This window comes from Bos mutus, chromosome X, assembly GCF_027580195.1.
Source record: "Bos mutus isolate GX-2022 chromosome X, NWIPB_WYAK_1.1, whole genome shotgun sequence".
Lineage (NCBI taxonomy): Eukaryota > Metazoa > Chordata > Mammalia > Artiodactyla > Bovidae > Bos > Bos mutus.
The window spans coordinates 70871918-70896074 of record NC_091646.1 but is presented as its reverse complement, the minus strand read 5'-3'; the positions used below and the strand labels follow the sequence as shown (position 1 = coordinate 70896074).

General features: G+C 35.2%; 1 protein-coding gene across 1 annotated transcript in view; it reads right to left on the bottom strand.

Moving 5' to 3' along the window:
- Positions 1-24157, bottom strand: part of TEX11 (testis expressed 11) — a 203865-nt gene that overhangs the window by 57937 nt on the left and 121771 nt on the right. Inside the window, exons 18-23 of the mRNA XM_070365322.1 lie at positions 15791-15915; positions 9929-10014; positions 7153-7209; positions 4582-4622; positions 2836-2922; positions 1421-1491 (exon numbers count right to left, since the gene is read on the bottom strand). Coding sequence (XP_070221423.1) covers positions 1421-1491; positions 2836-2922; positions 4582-4622; positions 7153-7209; positions 9929-10014; positions 15791-15915 — 467 coding nt within the window. The remainder of the gene's footprint in view (positions 1-1420; positions 1492-2835; positions 2923-4581; positions 4623-7152; positions 7210-9928; positions 10015-15790; positions 15916-24157) is intronic.

Below are 24157 nucleotides of genomic sequence, written 5' to 3'. Positions count from 1 at the left end.
CAGGGTACAGAAGTTTTATGAGCAGTGAAATACTGTGTATCACATTATAATGATGGATATATGTCATTGTACTTTTGTCTAAACCCACAGAATATGCAACACTACTCTCACTTATTAAAGCAAACCCTATGGTGAACTGTGGACTTTGGTAATTATGATGTGTCAATGCATTTCGTTCTTGGTTTTTTTAAAAAAGGTACCACTTAGTTAATAATGGCTATGCATGTGTGGGAAGGGGATATATGGGAAATTTCTGTACCTGTCAATTTTGTTGTAAACCTAAAACTGGTCTAAAAAGTCAAAAAAAAAAAAAAGAATTAACACTCAGGGTAGACATTTTTGGCAAAACTTTTGTTTCCCTTTCATGTGTGTATACATATTACACACAAGATTAACAAAGTTTGTAGGCCACTCTAGCCAAGTTATGCTGGCAAATAAAAGCACAAATTAACCTCAAAAAATAACCTCCCAGCATTGTACTACAATAAAATTCTAGGCTACTTAGGATTCTAACATGGAATTCTACTAGTGCTATCATAAATGTCAAAACTAAAACTGATTTACCTCATTAAAATGGCAATTATACTTAAATTTTCAAACATTATTTCTTATGCTCCCCAAATATTTAGTGATCATAATCATCACCATCACTTAACTAAATAGCATTTCAAGATACTCAATCTCTACATCTCAGGTAACTCATATATAAGGTGAAGGAGTTGTGCTAGATTACCTATATAGTCTTTTCCAGTTCTAAAACAACTGATCTATGTCAACATAACAGATTTCATACTCCTGAATGTGTATGAGGGATATTCTTTACCACCTCCCCTTTCATCCTCTCATCAATGCTTGTTCCTTTGCCTGTCATTTAACCTCTACCTTGCAGGCTAATGACTATTTTTAAGTGCTTATAATTGCAAAACAAACTCAAATCCTTATACATAGAGCTTGCTCTCAGAAAAGTTATAAAGCAGATCTAAACTTCTTAGCATCCTTTTAACCTCCTGTTGTCCCCAAATACCTATTCTATATTCCTACAGACTTATATCCAGAACCGTTCCTAATGTTTTGGTAATTTACAACTTCTTAGAGTATTTCCTTCTAAAAATAGTTAGATTTTTATATAGGACTTTGAGAGACTGAAATTCCTTCAAAGATAAAAGAGTAAGTCTCTTATGGTAGAACTTTACACTCCAGGATGGTTGTTTGTGATACTGTGGTATGGGGAGATCTACCTCATGTTCTCATATTATATCCTCTAGGGAGCAAATTCTCCTTAGGTCATTCCTGCTTAAACGTATATTAAGAGTTCCTAGATTAAAAGCCAATCTCACTCTATACTTAGTCCTTGACTATAGCCATAGGGTCATATCCTTGTTGTGGTTCATACATGAGATACCTGTTAGAAGAGACTTACCTTGTAAGAAAGTACAAAAAATTCTCTCATTGACAGTGGATCTTTCTCACATTGCACGGCCAAGTTCCAAGCTGAACATTAACATAAAATAACATAATTATGAAAATTCACTGTTTATTCTGTACCATTATAATCTCCACAGATTTATAATCTCCACATCCTTAATATTAACATACTAATGTGGGGTTTCTCAAGGGTTAAAAAAAGCTAACTTTAGGTTTTTAGAGAAATTTTTTCCAGGTAAACTTAGAGACTTCTATTACTTCCAATCTTTAATTCTAGGACAATGACTAATGGCAATAGTGTTGAATTTTTTTTTAAATCAGGGATATACAATAAATTCTTAGTTGACACGAATCCATCTAAAAAATGAGTATCACATTGAAAGAAAGTTAAAATTAAGCAAAGATCAGGTATATTAGACTCAACGTTCAGGAAAACTGATGGAAAGATTCACATCTTTCATAGACCTGTGGACATCCCCATTAGGCAACATTCAGCATGATCTTTATCTTGAAAAATCAAAATTAAAATTCAGTGAAACAGGTATTGAGAAATAACTTTTTGAACTTCTAAAACATCAAAGTCATTAAATCTTTCTGTAATTTAAATGTTTTCTATTTTCCATTATACACATAAGTTTCCCAGAAACCAGATTGTTGTATTTATTCCCTTTTCTCCTAGAGACCCAGTAAACCCCATAAAGCAGAAAAAGGTTCATGAAGAACCAGTTAACCTTATAACACTGATGCTTAATTGCTCTTGCTTACTTATCACTGGAGTGTAAATTTTATAAATAGAATCTGCATAAAGTAAATTGCATAACTCATAACCGTATAATGTGATGAATTTTCATAAAGTATATAATATCCATGTAACCAATCCAGATCAAAGATCTTTATCATTACCAGAAACCCAGAAGCAATCCCACCTACCCTCTTCAAGTACTACTCCCTTCAAGGGTAACCACTATCCTGAGTTCTAAGACTGTAAATTAGTTTGCTGGCTTTTTGTTTCTTACTATATATAAATGGATCCATGCAGTATATACATAACATCTGGCTTCTTTTGCTCAACATTCATTTTGTTGTGATTCATTCATATTGTTGCATATAGTTTATTTTTCAGGATTCACATTTAGAGATAAATTGGGCATTCTAGAACAAGTTTAGGAACATAACCTTGGAGACCTGCAGTTCTAATTCATTATTTTATTCTTAGATTCATTTCAATAGAAAATGAAGAAAACTAACAGTGAGTGCATGGTATGTCCCAGGTTCCCCATTTTTTATAGTAAAACTGAGATTAAGCAAGTTATCCTTTTACCCATAGCTATAAATTTAAGAGCTAGAATTTGAATCTGTCTGATTCTATCACCCCACAATGTTTCGCTTAGCCACACAATTTCCTTTTACCTGTTTTTCGAAACCAATGAGCTTCGTTAATCTTAGAGGCTAAAGTCCAGGTTTCTCCTTCAAATAACTGAGTAAGGTTCAGGAGTGCTGCATCAAACAAGAAAATCTGATATTGAGGTCTTTTACTTTATACTCTAACAAAGTTGTTAATCCTGCTTTAAAAACAGTCAGACATGAGCCTGGATTTAGAAAGTCCTTTTTCAGTGTGTGTGCATGAGTGCATACCAAAATAATTAAAATGACAAAAAGCATTACCAAGCTCTTATAAACTGTTAATTCAAACTCTGGAGAACAAACACATCTTTGGAGAGATTTTTAATTAGAGCAATCATTCACTACCTGAGGTAGAAAGATATGATTTATGTGTAAGGAAAAAAATAGAAATAATCATTTAAAATACTGAAATGGAGATTGAGGATTGGAAAGATACTGATAGGTTAGCATAATATTTATTTACTGAACTCCTAAGCAAGCAAAGTACAGAACCAAAATCTGTTGTGATCATCAGAAAACATTTATTACATACTCTTGTGCCCTTCTGAGAGAGAATGCCAACAGTAAACATTCCTCTTTTGAAAAGCTGTGGTTTCTAAACTGCTTTGTTACATTTAACAACCTGTTGACAGATATTTGAGGTGTAGAAGTGAACTACTGCAATAAATGGGATAGAATTCCTAGGATATGGAGTTTTTGGTGTATTTTAGACTTAAGAAAATTGGTACATTGTTGTTATTTAGTCGCTAAGTCATACCCAACTCTTTTGTGACCCCATGGACCGTAGCCCACCAGGCTCCTCTGTCCATGGGATTTCCTAGCCAAGAATACTGGAGTGGGTTGCCATTTCCTTCTCTGAGGGATATTCCTGACCCAGGGATTGAACCCACATCTCCTGCACTGCAGGCAGATTCTTTACCACTGAGCCACCAGGCATGGGCAGTAGAAATCAGAAGACCTATTAGGCAAAAGCAACACCAAGAAAGAAAGCATGGAGTTGGAAAAAGGAATTCAATGGAGCTAGGAAGTTAGCTGAATGAAGTGGGCAGGCAGGAATTATTGGTATACAGAGGAGATGACATAGACTTGGATAGATGGATAGTGACTATAGTGAAGTCGCTCAGTCGTGTCCGACTCTTTGTGACCCTGTGGACTATAGCCTACCAGGCTCCTCTGTCCATGGGATTTTCCAGGCAATAGTCCTGGAGTGGATTGCCATTTCCTTCTCCAGGGGATCTTCCTGACCCAGGGATTGAACCCGGGTCTACCGCATTGTAGACAGACGCTTTACCGTCTGAGCCACCAGGGAAGTCCAGATAGATCGATGGACAGCCTCAAAATAACAGAGTAAGCAATCTGAATTTGATGCAGAGATCATGAAAATTAGTGGGGTTCAGAGTGTTTTTGTTTTGATCCTTTTTTACCTGTTCATTTTCTAGGTTAGAATCAAGTGGAAACAGAGATGGAAGGCAGGTAGGGAGGGAGGAAGGAAAAAACAGAAATGTCTTTTTAAAAACTGTAATAAAAACAGAGCTGAAATCACATTTGGAGATGAATGCTAGTGACAGCAAACTTTTCTCTGCTTGTGAATAAAGAAACTAGATATACTGCTGTGACAAATGTTAGTAAAAACATGAAGCTTAACTCAAACATGAAGCCTGAGGCAGTGTGCTCAATATACTTGGAGAATTTATATATTGATAGAGGATAGAGGCAAGATGAATGAGTGAAAATAATCAAGGAGATATTTACCTGTATTGAAGTAAGCCAAAATTCTATCCATTTCTTGCCTTCTAAAAAGTAAAGAAAAGAGTATTTTCCTGCTGTTCCAAAGCTTTACTTCAGAAAAGTATCAAAAAGAGACTCTATTTGTACCTGAGAGCTTCTCAAAGAAAATGCAAAATTGTGAAGTTTGTTGCTCAAGGTGCAAATCTATCATTTTACACTGTTTTTCCCCATTATAGGATACTGTTCCTCAGCCCCAATGTCCTCGTATTTTTTTCTCTCTTCCCCCTCTACACCTAAGCAAAGGATTTCAATGACTGATAAAGTTTTATATTACAGGGTCGTAGAATTTGAGAGCAGGTACTGATCTCTGTGATTTTCAACTTTTTTTTTTGAAGAGGGGAAACCAGAACCTGTGTTTCAGATAAAATTTTATAAAACTCTAATATACAAGAAGAGAGAGAAGTGTAGCTGCTCTGGTTGAACCATTCGTGGGCTAGTAGATGTTCTTTATTTTTTTGGATGTTCTTTATTACTGTATTTACATGAAAACAATAAAGGCATATTTAAAAAATATTCTGTAATTTAAGTTTGTCCTTAATTCAAACAAGATGCCTTTCTTTTTCCCTATCTTCAAATTAGTTTTAATGAGTGGGATTTGACTGCATTGCAATTACATGGAGTATGAAGCACCCTTTAAGTCCAATATAAGATCTTCTTATAAAGAACTGATATTTAATCATTTAAACAAATTGAGTGACTATTACATATCTGATACTGTCCTAGGTTTCAGAGATACAAAGATCAATATAAATAGCCCTTTTTAGCCTTCAAGAAGCTTTTATGTTCTATTAGCTATCAAGGTTTAGTCTCTGAGTTTCCTATTTTATTCTTTAACTTTTCATTGTTGAAAATTTCAAAGAAGTTTACATGTGTTAACAGATGAATGAACCCCCAGGTATCCATGGCTTAGCTTCAATAATTATTAATTCATCATCAATCTTATTTCAATGATACTTCCACCTAGCTATATTATTTTGAAGCAAATTCCAGACATCACATAATTTCATCCATAAATATTTTAGGGTGTGTCTATAAGATAAAAGGATTCTTTAAAAATCATAACTATATTACCATTATATGCTTTAAAGATAATACTTTAAAATTTTTTTTTAAATTATTTATTTGGCTGTGCTGGGTCTTAGTTGTAGCATGTGGGATCTTTTAGTTGTGGCATGTAGGATTTAGTTTCCTGACCAGTGATCAAACCAGGACCCCTGCATTAGAAGTGTGGAGTCTTAGCCAAGTACCACCAGGGAAGTTCCAATAATTTCTTAATATCATCAAATATTTGATCATTATTCAAATTCCAATTATCTCAATACTTTTTTTTTTTTTAGTTTAAGTGCCCTTCAAATGGATTCATAGAACCTGTAAAGAAGAGGCAAAACTTAACCATACATGTATGGGTAGAATTTGTATTATAAAAAAAGTTATGTCATCAATATAATATTACCTCAGTTATAGACGGTTCCCAATGAATTTAGCTGAAAAAATACTATACCTCCAGGTACAAACATACAAAGCAAAAATGAAGTAGTGGTACACTATTATAGACTTTTTGTTCAAGCAGAGACAATAGAGATGAGTGATATTTCTCTGAAAGTCATCCCTACTCAAGATCTTGAATAGTTTTCTTTTAAATTATTAGGAGTAAATGAATTTTGTGAATGAAAAATGGCTGACCTAATTCTTCCACAAATTGTTAAGTTCTTGATATCATATGCCACAGAAACTGTGAGCAGAAAGATATTTGAATACTCCCAGCTGAGGTGATAGAAAATCGGAATCAACAAAAATCAGGTTATTTATGTTTCTGTGGGAAAGTAAGAGATACATCTATATGTAAGTCTCCTGTTAAAAAAGGGAAAAACAGACTTCCCTGATGGTCCATGGTTAAGAATCTGCCTGCCAAAGCAGGGGACATAAGTTTGATCCTTGGTCTGGTGAGATTCCACATGCCACAGGAGCAACTAGACCCACGTGCCACAACTACTGAGCCTGTGCTCTAGAGCCCATGAGACACAACTACTGAAGCTTATAATATAGAGTCTGTACTCTACAACAAGAGAAGCCACCGCAATGAGAAGCCCTCGCACCACAATTAGAGAGTAGCCCCCACTCACTGCAACTGGAGAAAGCCTGCATGTAGCAACGAGGACCCAGCACAGCCATAAATAAATAAATGGGAAAAACAGATGCAATATCATAATGAAATCATAGCTAATGTTACTGAGGGCATGGTAAGGGTCTGGCAATATTCTAAGTGTTTTACACTTATTTATTCATCAAGTCATCACAGTAACCTCATAGGGTAGGTACTATTATTACACCCATTCTACAGATGAGCAAACAGAGGCCCAGGCTACATATCTAATAAGTGGCAGAGCCAAAATATAAATCCAGGAAGACTAGCCCCAGAGTCTATACTGCCCTTACCCATTATACTATATATTTCTCAATATTACATTTCTAGTGGAAGTTTTTCTATTTTTTTTCTAATGGTGAATACATCATTTCTGTTGAATTATAACTTACTTGTTTTCAGATTCTGGCATTTGAGAAATTCTTGGAAGACAAAGACGAAACAAACACCTGTATGATAAAGTAATAAAAAAAAATGATGCTTAGAAAGAAATCAAGTTAGTAATCTTGATTACCCCAGGGGGTGGAAGTAAGAAAAGAGAGAGGAAAAGGAGATTAATTATTTTATTTGTAAGTCTTTGTATGTCTTAATGGTTGCAATGAAAACATACCAACTTAGTAATTTTGGAAGAGTACTTTAGTAAAATAATTTTAAAACAAAAGCATTGCTTATTAGATATTCTTAAATAGTTCCACAGTTTATATCATTGCCCCAAATCACCTGTTGGAACATTAGGCATAATGTACAAGTCTTTTATATTTTTCTTTCTATAAAGGAACCTGGAACTGGCCTTTGGGTTCCATATAAACTAGGATGAGTACTTTTTGAAGGGATCTGGCAGCATGATGACAAATGGACAAAATAAGGTATTTTGTTAAGTTTCAAACCTTAAAAATCTTTAAAAATAAAAAACACTATCAATCATCCTGGATGATTTTAGATATTTATCTGACTAAACATATGCAAGTATCTCAAGACTCCTTCTGATATTATTATATCTGTGATTCCATTTCCCTTCAGAAGAGTGGACTCAAGTACAGTTGGCCAACAGGATAATCACTACAGAACCCTTCTGGTTTCCAGTTTTTCCACTGGCATATTCTCTACCATTACCTCAGCCTCCTCTGCCTGATTATTGTATGTAAAAGTTCCCTTTTGATAAATCATTTTCCTTCATAGAAAGAGATAAAGAAAAGATCAGGTTTAACTGATATGTTCTTTTTTTTGTTTGTTTTTTTACTTTAAGCATTCTTACCAAATTTCCAATAGCATTTTTCACAGAAATAAAAGAAAAAAATCCTGAAATTCGTATGGAACCACAAAAGACCCTGAACAACCAAAGCAAGCTTGAAAAAGAAGAAGAAAGTTAGAGCCATCACATTTGTTTTCAAACTATACTACAAAGCTATAGTTATTAAAACAGCATGGTACTGGCATAAGAATAGTCACATAGACCAATGGAATAGAATAGAGAGCCCAGAAATAAACTCACCTATATATCATCAACCAATATTTGACAAGGGAGACATGAATACTTAATAGAGGAAATAAAATCTTTGTCAATAAGTGGTACTGAGAAAATTGATATCCACACACAAAAGAATGAAACTGGACCTTTATCTCTCACTACACAGAAGACATAGATCAAAATGGATTAAAGACTTAAATACAAGACTTAAAACCAATTAAAAAACAAATAAATTTTTAAAAAAGAAAAAAAAAACAACAAAAAACAAAAAAACGTAGAAGCATAAAACTCCTGGAAGAAAACACAGGGAAAAATTCCTTGATAATGACTTTTTGGATATGATACCCAAAGCACAAGCAACAAAAGCAAAAATGAATTAAAATGAGTAAGTGGGGCTAAATCACAGTAAAAATTTTGTGCATGGCAAAGGAAACTATCAAAAAAATGAAAAGGCAACTAATAGAATGGAAGAAAATATCTTCAAATAATATATATGATAAGTGGTTAATATCTAAAATATATAAGGAACTCCTACAGCTCAACTGCAAAATACAATCTTATTTTAACATGGGAAGAAGCCCTGTATAGATATTTTTCCAAAGAAGACATCCAAATGGCCAACAGGTACATGAAAAGATGCTCAACATTATAATCATCAGGGAAATGCAAGTCAAAACCACAGTGAAATATCACCTCACACCTGTTAGAATGGCTATTATCCAAAAAAAAGAGATAAGTTTTTTTATAGAAAAAAGGAAACCCTTGTGCATTGTTGACGGGAATGCCACTGTGGAAAAAGAGCATGGAGGTTCCTCAGAAATTAAAAATAAAACTGCTATACAATTCACCAACCCAACTTTGGGTTATGTATCTGAAAGAAAGGAAATCAGTGTCTTGAAGAAATATCTGCACCCCCATGTTCACTATAGCATTATTTGCAATAGCTAAGACATGGAGACAGCCTTAAGTGTCCATCAATGGAGGAATAAAAAAATGTAGTATGTGTACTTGCACACACACACACAGGAATATTATTTAACTAGATAAAAGAAAAGTCCTGTCTTTTGTGACAACATGGACAGACTTTGAAGGCATCATACTAAGTGAAATAAGTCAGACAAAGAAAGACAAGTACTGGATTATCTCCCTTATATGTGGAATCTCTAAAAAAAAAAAAGAAAGCAAGCAAGAAATAACAAAAAAAGGAAGAAATCCAAATACACAGAAACAGAGTAGAATGATGTTTGTTAGGGCCTGTGGGTGGACAAAATGGAGAGATGCTGGTCAAAGGGTATAAACTTCCAGTTACAAATTGAATACAGCCCAGAGATCTAATGTACAGCATGGTGACTGTAGTTAACCACACTGTATTATATACATGAAGGTTGCTAAGAGAGTAAATCTTAAAATGTTCTCACCACATACAGTGTAGTATTTTGTGAGGTGATGGATGTAATCTTCTTGTGCTAACCATTTCATAATATGAATGTGTATTAAATCACCAAGTTACATACCTTAAACTTACAAAATACCACCATTTGTCAGTTATATCTCAATAAAGCTGGGGGAAAAAACCCCACTTGGTATTGTAGGCATTGTTTCAGCCTGAAGCCATCAGTACTATTACGGCAAAATTTATAGACCAAGAGTAACATGTATAGAGGAAATGCTTTTACATCCACAGGATGTGGATTACTTACTTTAAAGCTGTAAGAACTTGTGGCGGCTCTTCTGAATATTTAGCTAAATTTTCCAAAGCTTTTACTGCTACGACTTGTTGGCCATTCTAAAAAGGATAAATATGATATGTTAAATTACATTTCAAAATGATACTTACAAAATACTGTCTATATTCCTGCCCATTAAGGACAAGAAAAAAAAATCTAAACTTGTCTGTTTGCATTCTCAAACTAAGAGTTGCTGCAAGATGGTAGAAGGATTACTCACTGAAAAACTTTTTACTAAACAGGTTCATATTGTCCCCAGAAAGCCACTCCTCTCTATCCACAAACACTCATAGCCTTGCCAACACTGCCTTGACTCCACTAGGACTAATCTTACTGTGCTCTTTATTCCTGTTTATCAGCAGCAACCAAAAGAACCCCAGACTCTGAGATCACCCTCATTTCCAGCACCCTAATCCACATAAGGATTTCCCAAATGGCTCAGTGGTAAAAAAAATCCACCTGCCAACGCAGGAGACACAGGATTGATCCCTGGGTCAGGATGATCCCACTCCAGTATTCTTGCCTGGGAAGTTCCATGGTGAGAGGAACCTGGTGGGCTACAGTCCATGGGGTGGCAAGAGTTGGATACAACTCTTTTTTGACTATAAACAACAAACCTTTCTAATTCACTCCTTTTATCACTCCAGCAATTCTTCCACTGCATTAAGATCACCAATACATTGACACTACTAACATTTCACCATTCCTAATCTCTTTGAAGTCCTCCTCTGTATCTAGTTTAAATTCCATGGGGATTCATTATAACCATTTCCTTCTTTCTTGATTTTCCCGCCCCTCTTTTGCTTCGTTGTGTTCATCTGGCAAAAGTATGTTGTTGTTGTTCAGTCACTAAGTCATGTCAGCAAACCCAAGCCTGGTTAAATTCAACTTTCTAGTCACTTTTGTGCCTGTATCCATGCAGCTGAAACTAGCCAGATAAAAACCTATACAACTATTTATTTTAAAATTTCATCAAATGGACCTTACTGCTACAAGGCAAGCATACCACATACCCTTGCCATTCACTTTTCTGATTTTCTGGATGATTAGTGGACATCTTGTCCTCTTTTCTCAAGTCTCCAACACCTCCTCTCCTATTCTTACTCTCGGGTGATGACCTTGTTTACCACTTCATTGAGAAAAGTGAAGCATACATGACTACTGGAAAAACCACAGCTTTGACTATATAGACCTTCATTGGAAAAGTGATGTCTCTGCTTTTTAATACACAATCTAGGTTTGTCGTAGCTTTTCTTCCAAAGAGAAAGTGTCTTTTAATTTCATGGCTGCAGTTAGCGTCCACAGTTTCTTTGGAGCCCAAGAAAATAAAATCTGTCACTATTTCTACATTTTCCCCTTCTATCCATCATGAAGTGATGGGACTGGATGCCATAATCTTATTTTTTTTGAATGCTGAGTTTTAAGCCAGCTTTTCTTCCTAGAGCCAATCCCCAAAATTACACACTTGTGTCCATTACTGTTTAATGACATTAGTCTAACAACTTTCATTTTTGTAACATTGCCAACTTTTGTTCTCTAACTGGGTCATTCCTATCAGTATATAAGCATTCTCATTCATCCCATTTCAAGCAAATAAACAAACCTCTTTATCCTACTTCTCTCACCAACTACTACCCAACTTCTTTTATTTTTCTTGCCCAACTTCCTTTCTTCCCTTTGTAGTAAACGTTTCTACAGAATTGACTATACTTATTGCATACAATTTCTTTCCTTCAATTCTCTCTTGAGCCTACTGTAATCAGGCATTTGTCCTACCTCGACCCAAACTGCTCGTCAAACTCACCAACGACCAACATATTATAAATTCCAATGGTCAATTCTCAGTCCTCATGGTATTTGACATATCAGCAACAATCAACATAATCACTCTTTCCTCCTTGAAACACAGCTGCCTTCTAAGACACCACACCATCCTTGTTTTCTCCTACCTCATAGGTTGTTCTCTTTCATTAATTACCCTTTTATTGGTTCCTCTCAGTTCAGTTCAGTCACTCAGTAGTGTCCAACTCTTTGTGACCCCATGGACTGTAGCACGCCAGGCCTCCCTGTCCATCACCAACTCCTGGAGTTTACCCAAACTCATGTCCATTGAGTCAGTGATGCCATCCAACCATCTCATCCTCTGTCATCCCCTTCTCCTCCTGCCTTCAATCTTTCTCAGCATCAGAGTCTTTTCAAATTAGTCAGTTCTTCGCATCAGGTGGCCAAAGTACTGGAGCTTCAGCTTCAACATCAGTCCTTCCAATGAATATTCAAGACTGACTTCCTTTAGGATGGACTGGTTGGATCTACCTGCAGTCCAAGGGACTCTCAAGAATCTTCTCTAATACCACAGTTCCTCTGAACAGTTACTGGTTCCTCTGCTTTTCTCCAAACCATTAATATTTGAGAGCTCCAGGCTCAGTCTCTGGTCATCTTCTCTATTTCATTTATACTCCCTTCCTTGGTGATGGTATCCCAGTCTAATAGCTTTATATATCATCTATATATTCGGAGAAGGCAATGGCACCCCACTCCAGTACTCTTGCCTGGAAAATCCCATGGATGTAGGAGCCTGCTAGGCTGCAGTCCATGCTAAGGGTCAGACACGACTGAGCAACTTTACTTTCACTTTTCACTTTCATGCATTGGAGAAGGAAATGGCAACCCACTCCAGTGTTCTTGCCTGGAGAATCCCAGGGATGGGGGAGCCTGGTGGGCTGCCATCTATGGGGTTGCACAGTCGGACATGACTGAAGTGACTTAGCAGCGGCAGCAGTAAACCTTTCTCTTCAGCCCCGACCTCTTTCAGAACTCCAGAGCTGTATCAACTGACTACTCGGATCTCCATTTGGATAGTCTAACAGACATCTCAAATGCATCATGTCCAAATTGCACTCCTAACTGTCCTCCCAACTCTGCTCTATTTGCAGCTTCTCCTAGTTCAGTTGATGGCAACTCTTTTTGATGACCCAGTCTCTTTCTCTTATACCCTTCATCTGTCAGCAAATTCTCTTATCATTTACCTCCACTGTTATCTCCCTTATCTGAGTCACCTTAATCTTTTCTCTAGATTACTTTAAAAATTTCCTATTAGGTATCCTTGCTTCCACCTTGGCTCTTCTTTTCTGGCCTAGTCTCAGTATAACACCCAAGAGTATTTCTGTTAAATAAAAGTCAAATCATGTCACGACACTCCAATGTCATTCAGAGTAAAAGTCAAAGTACTTTCACTAGTCTATAAGGATCTATATAATCCAGACTCTATTACCTCTCTGACTTGATCTCTCATTAATCCCACCCTTTATTCACTCTAGCCATACTGGCTTCCTTGCTACTCCTGGTTCCTACCTTACAGACTTTGAATTGGTGTTACCTCTGCCTGGAATACTGCTCCTCTTCACTTCCCCATCTACAGGGCTAACTCCCTGACCAATTTCAAGTCTTCGTACAATGTCATCTTCTTGATGAGACCTATCCTCATCACTCTATTTGAAAAAAATAACTCACACCCATTTCAGCCCATTCCCATCCCTGATCTGCTCTATTAAGACTGCTCTATTTTTTCTATATTGCTATCAACTTCTAACATATTATGTCATTTCTTATTTATTATGCTTATTAGTATTTTCTTTCCTCCTGCTTGAATGTTAGCTCCAAGAAGGCATATCAATGTTTTGTTTACTTATTTATACCAAGAGCCCAGAACAATGGTAGGCACATAGTAGCTACTCAATAAATATCTGCTGAATGAACGACAGTCTCATTAGCACTTGAAATGCCTTTTGCAAAGCGATTACACTAAGTGAAGACTGGATTCCATCCTTGTTCTTTTGTAGAAATATATTCAATTTCCTGGGCTTGGCTCATCCATACTTCCTTCCATCTTCTAATTCAAACTACTTTGGGTTTCTTCCCCCCGATTCTTTCTCTTCTATTACAATTATTTGCTTTTCAGAAATATAGTTCCATAATTCTTCCACCACCTTTCTTCTGCTTTCCATCAGATATAACTGTATAAACCTTCCTTTAAAAATATATTTGTTTTTGGGTTCCCCATTACAGATTTTTTTCTCATTTTCTGCACAAACACATCCTGTATCCACATCTGCCAAATATTTTTCCTCTTCCAGGAGTTTTATTATCCTATTCATTAACATCAAAACACATATCATTCAAAACTATATTCAGCTATTACTTTGAGCAAGATACTGGACTGGGTACCAGAAATACAGTCCTCAAGTGTCAGGAAGCATTTAACAGGAGGCTTCCTGTGTGCTGTTTTGGATCTGTCATGAATACTCTGTTCCTTATTAATTCCCAAATATTCAGGAATTAAGAGGGGTGGCAAACCGCTCCCAGGGCTGAGGAATGCATGCATTTCCTTCGTTAGTTTTTCCATACAATAATAAATAACTATTTACGACCCTCTTCCTTTTTATGAACCATAAGGTAAAAGTGATTATTTACAACCCTCTCTCTTTGATATAGATTGCCTTATGTTTCCTTCATAGTTTGTAAGTCTAGACTTTTGATCTTTATCTTTGCTGAACAAAGCTACCTTGTAAGACACTATATATACCCACACTATGTTGAATAAAACACCTTTGCTCCATCAGAGCTTGGGTCCCCGTGTCTTTCTCTCTCTCTCTGGCTAATTCTCTGGAGCACAGAAACTCTCATGCTCACTCTCCTGCCCAGGCTTCTAAGACCCTCTCAAGAAGGCGCACTGTGCCTTCACCCCCTGGAGAGGGCGCCCAGTGCCTTCGTGAGCAACACAAGCCCTGTGTCAAGGACTTCACTGGTTTTCTGCGTAAACCAGGGAATATCAGCCTCTCTCTCTCTTTTACTTTCTTATCATCAACTCCAGACCACCAGGTTCTGGTCCATTAAAGGATCTCAAAACTCAAGGATCTTGTAAGTCAAGTTGGACAGACAATCCATGCATTAGCAATATAAGGCAGTATATAAAATATAGACCAAATAAGCAGTATACACATTAAAAATGACTGCAATTCAGAGTAGGAGGAGAGCACTGAGAACTAGAATTGATTTGGGAAGTCTGTACAGTGGAAAAAAATCTTAAGGTAACATTTAAATAAGAACATTTCTTAAAAAATAGAATGGTGTCAATAAGACAGGGAAAAAGGAATGTGATTGGCCTGTTTGAGAAACACTGAATGTGCTTGGAGTTATAGAAGTCTTATGTGTCTGCTATTCTAGACCCTGTGCCTAAGGTAATAGTGGCTTATATCACTATGATGATGATACAGGGGAGTAATATGAGATAAAGTAGAAGAGACAACTGTGGCCAGATTGTATATTGTTGATAATATACTTGACAGTTGTTAAAATGCTTTTCCTAATCCTATGTATTACTAAGACCAGAATTTTGCCAATAAAAAAAGGAGGTACAAGTTATTATTGCTTCCAAACTAAAGTTGTTTTTTGGTTATCAACTAGAAAGGTCCATTAAGGTTCAAACTTTTTTTTTGCAAACCAAGGAGATAGACACGTCTCCAAATAAATATTTTTTTTTGCATAGTAGAGCATTTTAAATCTCAAGTTTCTATTAAAAGTTAATGTTTTGCTATGTGTATTTTCCTATTGTTTTAAGAACAAATATCTAACTTCACTTTGTTTTATTTACTTTAAATTATAAAAAGATGAAGAGAAATAAAACAATTCTACAACCAAATTTGGTGTGAAAATAATGAGGCAAAATAGATGGTAAAGAAAAACCTCTCCTGTGCCTAACTGATGATGATTCCATCATAATAGTCTCTGAAAATGGAAAAGAGGTAAAAATCTCATAAGTGGCTACATAAGAATTACCTCTAAAGCAAACTGGGCAGCCAAACAGAAAAGCATGACACCTGAAGTTCTCTTTGTAGATACATTATTCTCATTTTGCTCTTCAGTCGTTAATAAATACTCCAAACTGAAAATTGCCTGCAAAGCTGAAAAACAAGGAGACAATTAAACATGAGATACTCTTATCAAAGATAATAGCTATCTATGGTTATTATACCACAATGACTTTGGAATTCATTTTAAGAGCACTAATATCTTATTAATTTTCAAAAGTCACCTAAATAGCTAAACTGTTAAGGAAGACTTGAAAGTCAGAAAAATGCCCAACTGAGCAGTTCACCTCTTTGAATTTATTCCATGGATATACCTGCAAAAGTGAATAAAAACATACAAATATATTCACACAACAATTTTTTATAAGAGTAAAATATCCTAAATTTAATCAATAATGAATGGGATAAATATAATTTGGTACATATAATACAGAACAGAGTAAAAAAAATTATATTACATTTCATTATATGCCTTAAAGGTAGACCATGGTAAGTTAAATATATGTACTATAGACCTTAAGTAACAACTAAAATAACAAAAGAAAAAGTTATAGCTAATAAGCCAAAGAATGAGATAAACATAATGATAAAACATTGAATTAACCCAAAAGAAAGCAGAAAAAAAAAGCAGAAAAAAGAAAAATGGCAACAAAGACCAGAAAAGACAAACAGAAGACAAATAACAAGATGTTAAATTTAAACCTAGCCATATCAACAATCACGTTAAAATATAAATGGTCTAGAGGATCCATTTAAAAGACAGAGACAGACTGAATTAAAGAAAGCAACTTTTAGCTATACGCAACTAACAAAAAACATACTTTAAAAATAAAGCCAAAACTGGTTAAAAGACAATGATAGGATAATATACACTCTGGCAGAGGTTATCAAAAGAAAACCGGAGTGGTTATATTAATATCACACAAAACAGGTAAACATAAATTCAAAAGTTCTCAACAAAGTACTAGCAAACCAAATGTGACAACACACTATAAGGATCATACACCACGATCAAGTGGGATTTATCCCTGGGAGGCAAGGATTCTTAAATATATGCAAATCAATCAATGTGATACACCATATTAACAAACTGAAGAATAAAAACCATATGATCACCACAATAGATGAAGAAAAAGCTTTCATCAAAATTCAATACCAATTTATGATAAAAATTCTCCAGAAAGTGGGCATAGAGGGAACCTACCACAACATAATAAAGGGTATATACAACAAACCCACAGCAAACATTATTCTCAATAGTGAAAAACTAAAAAGATTTCCTCTAAGATCAGGAACAAGACAAAGGTGTACAATCTCACCACTATTATTCAACATAGTCACGGAAGTCCTAGATACAGCAATCAGAGAACAAACAAATAAAAGAAGTACAAACTGGAACAGAAGTAAAACGTTCACTCTTTGCAGATGACCTGATACTATACACACAAAACCCTAAATATACCACCAGAAAACTACTAGCGCAAATCAATGAATTTAGTAAAGCTGCATGATACAAAATTAACACAGAGAAATCTCTTGCATTCCTAAACACTAACAATGAAAGATCAGAAAGAGAAATTAAGGAAACAATCCCATTTACCATTGCAACAAAAAGAATAAAATAACCTAACAATAAATCTACCTAAGGAAGCAAAAGACCTGTACACAGAAAACTGTAAGATATTGCTGAAAGAAATCAAAGATGATACAAACAGATAAAAGAGATATATCATGTTCTTTGATCAGAAGAATCAATATTGTGAAAATGACTATACTACCCAAAGCAATCTACAGATTCAATGCAATCGCTATCAAATTACAACATTTTCCACAGGACTAGGTAGGAAAATTTTACAGTTTGTATGGAAACAGAAAAGACCCTGAATATCCAACGCAATCTTGAGAATGAAAACTGAAGCTGGAGAGATCAGATTCCCTGATGTCAGATTATGTTACAAAGCTACAGTCATCAAGACAGTATGGTACTGTCACAAAACAGAAATGTACAGCAATGGAACAAGACAGAAAGTCCAGAGATAAATCCATGCACTTATGGTCACCTAATCTGTGATAAAGGAAGCAAGAATATACAGTGGAGAAAAGACAGCCTCTTCAATAAGTGGTGCTGGGAAAACTGGACAGCTATGTGTAAAAGAATGAAATAGAATACTTCCTAATACCATGCACAGAAATAAACTAAAAATGGATTAAAGACCTAAATGTAAGACTAGACACTATAAACCTCTTAGAGGAAAACATAAGCAGAACACTCATTGACATAATTCACAGTAGGGTCTTTTTTGAACCACTTCCTAGAATTAAAAAAAAAAAGAACAAATAGGACCTAATTAAACTTAAAAGAACAGAACTGCACTCATCTCACTCGCTAGCAAAGTAATGCTCAAAATTCTCCAAGTCAGGCTTCCATAATATGTTAACCGTGAACTTCCAGATGTTCAAGCTGGATTTAGAAAAGGCAGAGGAACCAGAGATCAAATTGCCAACATCCACTGGATCATCAAAAAAGCAAGAGAATTCCAGAAAAATATCTATTTCTGCTTTATTGACTATGCCAAAGCCTTTGACTGTGTGGATCACAATAAACTGTGGAAAATTCTGAAAGAGATGGGAATACCAGACCACCCAACCTGCCTCTTGAGAAAGGGGAATCCTCTTGCATTGCTGGTAGGAATGCAAATTGACACAGCCACTATGGAGAACAGTATGGAGGTTCCTTAAAAAACTAAAAACTATCATATGACCCAGCAATTCCACTACTGGGCACATACCCAGAGAAAACCATAATTCAAAAGGATACATGCACCCCTGCAGCACAATTTACAACAGTCAGGACACGGAAGCAACCTAAATGTCCATCAACAGAGGAATGGATAAAGAGATTTGGTATATACAGACTATCAAATATTAGTCAGCCATAAAAAAGAATGAAATTGGGTCATTTGTAGAGATGTGGATGGACCTAGAGACTGTCATATTAGTGAAGTAATTCAGAAAAACAATTGTATATTACTGAATATATGTGGAATCTAGAAAAATTATATAGATGATCTTATTTGCAAAACAGAAGTAGAGACAGAGATGCAGAGAACAAAAAAATAAACACCAAGGTAGCAAAGTGGGGGGTTGTATGAAGTGAGAAATTGGGATTGACAGTTCAGTTCAGTCGCTCCGTCATGTCTGACTCTTTGTGACACCATGGACTACAGCACTCCAGGCCTTCCTGTCCATCACCAACTCCCAGAGTTTACTCAAACTCATGTCCATTAAGTTGGTGATGCCATCCAACTATCTCATCCTCTGTCGTCCCCTTCTCCTCCCGCCTTCACTCTTTCTCAGCAACAGGGTCTTTTCAAATGAGTCAGTTCTTTGTATCAGGTGGTCAAAGTATTGGAGTTTCAGCTTCATCATCAGTCCTTCCAATGAATATTCAAGACTGATTTACTTTAGGATGGACTGGTTGGATCTCCTTGCAGTCCAAGGGACTCTAAAGAGTCTTCTCCAACACCACAGATCAAAAGCATCGATTCTTCGGCACTCAGCTTTCTTTAAAGTCCAACTCTCACATCCATACATGACCATAGCCTTGACTAGATGGACCTTTGTTGGCAAAGTAATGTCTCTGCTTTTTAATATTCTATCTAGGTTGGTCATAACTTTTCTTCCTAGGAGCAAGCGTCTTTTACTTTCATGGCTGCAGTCAACATCTGCGGTGATTTTGGAGCCCCCCAAAATAAAGTCTGTCACTGTTTCCACTGTTTCCCCATCTATTTGCCATTAATTGATGGGACCAGATGCCATGATCTTAGTTTTCTGAATGCTGAGTTTTAAGCCAACTTTTTCACTCTCTTCTTTCACTTTCATCAAGAGGCTCTTCAGTTCTTCTTTGCTTTCTGCCATAAGGGTGGTGTCATCTACATATCTGAGGTTATTGATATTTCTCCCAGCAATCTTGCTTCCAGCTTGTGCTTCATCCAGCCCAGTGTTTCTCAAGATGTACTCTGCATAAGTTAAATAAGCAGGGTGACAATATCCAGCCTTGACATACTCCTTTCCCTATCTGGAGCCAGTCTGTTGTTCCATGTCCAGTTCTAACTGTTGCTTCCTGACCTGCATACAGATTTCTCAGGAGGCAGGTAATGTGGTCTGGTATTCCTATCTCTTTCAGAATTTTCCAGAGTTTGTTGTGGTCCACACAGTCAAAGGCTTTGGCATAGTCAATAAAGCAGAAGTAGATGTTTTTCTGTAGCTCTTTTGCTTTTTCAATGATCTAACTTGGGATTGACATACATACACTATTGATACTATGTATACAATAGATAAGCAATGAGACGCTATTGTATAGCTCAGGGAACTCTACTCAGTGCTCTGTGGTGACCTAAATGCAAAGGAAATACAAAAAGGAGGGGATATGTGTATATGTATAGCTGATTCACTTTGCAGTACAGTAGAAACTAACACAGTACTTTAAAACAACTATACTCCAATAAAAACTAATTTAAAAAATAATGGACAAAACAGATTTCAGAGCAAAGACTTAGTGCCAGAAGGTTATTTCATGATGATAAAGGAATCAATTTATTATGATGACATAACAATCCTGAATGTTTATGCACCTAGTACCAGAAGGAAAAACTTACAGAACTGCAAGGAGAAATGAACAAATCCATAATTATAGTCAAAGTTTTCAATGAAGGCTCTCAAATAATTGACAGGACAGGTAGACAGAAAATATTTATATTTAGGATATTTAGAATATTTAGAATATTTATAAATAGGATATTTAACAGTATTAATCTATCTGACCTGATTGACATTTATAGAACACTTGACCTTACATCAGCAAAATACACATTCCACTCAGGTATACAGGGAACATTTATCAAGAAAGACAATACTCTAGTCCATACAACAAGCCTTAGCATATTTAAAAGGATTCATACAAACTTATGATCATAGACTGAAACAGAAATTAAATTAATAAAAAAGTTATCTGAAAAAAATTCTCTGGAAATCTACAAACGTTTGTAAAATAAATAGCATACTTCTAAACAATCCATGGGTTTTCACTGGAGTCAAGTCACATTGAAAAATATAACTGAATTAAAATGAAAACACAATATATAAAAATTTGTGGATTGTCACTAAGGCAGCACTTAGAAGGTAATTTATAGCATTAACTGTTTATATTAGACCAGAATAAAGGTCTAAATCAATAACCTCAGCTTTCAACCTTTGGAAACTAGAAAAGAAATAGCCAATGAAACTCAAAGTAAGTAGAAGAATGGAAGTGATAAAGATCAGAAAATTAATAAATGAAACAGAAAACAGAAAAAATAGAGAAAAATTAATGAAACCAAAAGCTAGTTCTTTTAGGTCAATAAAACTGATCAGCTTACAGCCACTGACAGGAAAAGAGAGAAGATGTTAATTACAGATATCAAGAATGAGAAATATGACATCATTTTAGAATTTACAGATGTTAAAAGGATAATATGAATGACATAATGAATGATTTTAGGCCAATAATTGCAACAACTTAGATGAAACACAATTTCTTCAAAGACATAAACTACCAAAGCTCAGGAAATAATAGATAACCTGAAGAATTCTATTATCTATTAAAGAAATTGAGTTTATAATTAAAAGCCTTCTCATAAAAAAAATTCCAGCCCCAGATGACTTCACTGGTGAACTCTACCAAACATTTAACAAAAAAATAACACCAACTGAGCAACAAAAACTCTACTAGAAGATGTAAAAAGGAAGTGTATTTTCCAATTCATTCTATGCAATAAGCATTACCCTAACAGGAAAAGAAAACCAGAGGCCAATATCTGTGACCATGGACACAGCCACAAATATTCTTAAACAAACTATTAGCAAATCCAATCTAACATTATATTTAAAAAGAACACATCAAGACCAAGTGGAGCTTATTCCAGGAAGGCAGCATTGGTTCAACAGTTGGAAAATCAATATAACTGACCATACAAAAAACGTCAAAAAACTGATCATTTTGTTTGCAAATATTTTCTTCCATTCTGAGGGTTGACTTTTCATTTTGGTTATGGTTTCCTTTACTGTGCAAAAGCTTTTACGTTTGATTCGGTCCCATTTGTTAATTTTTGCTTTTATTTTCATTACTCAAGGATGTAGATTGAGAAAGATCTTGCTGTGATTTGCGTCACGGAGTGTCCTGCTTACATTTTCCTCTAATAGTTTTATAGTATCTGGCCTCATACATTTAGGTCTTTAATCCATTTTGAGTTTAGTTTTGCAGATGGTGTTAGGGAGTGTTCTAATTTCATTCTTTTATATGGAGCTGCCCAGTTTTCTCAGCATCACTTATTTAAGAGACTGTCTTTTCTCCATTGTATATTCTTGCCTCCTTTGCAACAGATTAGGTGTGTGGGTTTATCTCTGAAATTTCTATCCTGTTCCATTGATCTGTATTTGTTTTTGTGCCAGTATGGATTAATCTTTCCAAAAATACACAAACAGCTCATGAAGCTCAACGTCAAAAAACAACCCAATCAAAGAGGAGACGAAGATCTAAACAGATATTTCTTCAAAGAAGACATACAGATGGCCAAAAAGCATATGAAAAGATGCTCAACATCATTAATTATTAAAGAAATGCATATCAAAACTACAATGAGATAGCACCTCATACCAGTTAGAAGGGCCATCATCAAAAAATTTATAAACAATAAATGTTGAGAGGCTGTGGAGAAAAGGGAATCTTCCTGCAGTGTTGGTGGGAATGTAAACTAGTATAGACACTATGGAGAACAGTATGGAGGCTCCTTAAAAAATTAAAAACAGAGCTACAATATAATCCAGCAATCCCACTCCTGGGTATCTCTCCAGAGAAAACCGTAATTCAAAAAGATACATGACCATTCACTGCACCATTATTTACAATACTCAGGACATGGAAGTGACCTAAATGCCCATCTACAGAGTAATGGATAAAGAAGATGTGGTATAAATATATGACGGAATATTACTCAGCCACTAAAAAGAGTGAAATAATGCCACTTGCAGCAACACGGATGGACCTAGGGATTGTCATACTGAGTGAAGAAAGCCAGACAGGGAAAGACAAATATGATAACACCTATATATGGAATCTAAAAAAAGGGTACAAAAAATTTAAAAAGGGTACAGGTGAACTTATCTGCAAAATAACAGAGTTACAGATGTAGAAAAGAAACTTATGACTACTAGGGTGTAAGGGGAAGGAGAGACAAAAGATTGGTACTGACATATACACACTACTGTATATAAAAGCAATAACTAATAGAGACCTACTGTATAGAACAGGAAACTCTACTCAATAGTCTGAAATGGCCTATATTGGTAAAGAATCTAAGAAAGAGTCAACATATGTATATGTATAACAGACTATCTTGGTTGTACACCTGAAACTAATACAATATTGCATTAATACTTTAGTTTAATTACTATTAAAGTATACTCCAATAAAATTTTTTAACTTGATAATTTCAATAGATGTAAAAAAAATCATGACCAAATTCAACATCCATTTCTGATTAAAAACATCTAGGAAACTGGAAACAGAAGGGAACTTCCTCAATCTGATGAAAAGTATCTATGAAAAACCTATAGCTAACATCATACTTAATGATTGAAAATTGGATGGTTTCCCTCTAAAATCAGGAAAAAGTCAAGGATATCTGCTCTTTACCAATTTTACTCAACACTGTGCTAGCGATTCTAACAAGTACAATAACACATGAAAAAAACTGCACCCAGATTGGGCAGAAAGTAGTAAAATTGTCTTTATTTGTAGATAACATTACATCTACAAGGAAGCTACTGAAAGCAATAAGTGAATTTAGAAATCTTTAGGATACAAGATCAATATACAAAAATCATTTGTATTTCTACATACTAGCAATGAACAATCAAACTCCAAGATTTTTAAAAAATGCCATTTGAAATAGCATAAAATATACAGTATACTTAAGGATAAATCTGACAAAAGATGAGTAAGACTGATATGATAAAAGATAGAAAAGATCTCTGAGAGAAATTAAAGAGCTAAACAAATGGAGGTATATAACTCCATTTCACAGATTGGAAGATGTTGATTCTCTCCATACTGATGTATATCTACATTCAATGGAATCTCAATCAATATTTACTTTTGTAGAAATTGAAAAAACTGATTCTAAAATTCACAGAGATGTACAAAGACTTAACCCAAACAATTTGAATGAGAAGAATAAAGTTGGAGGACCAATACCACCTGATTTCAAATTTACTATATAGTTACATTAATCAAGAC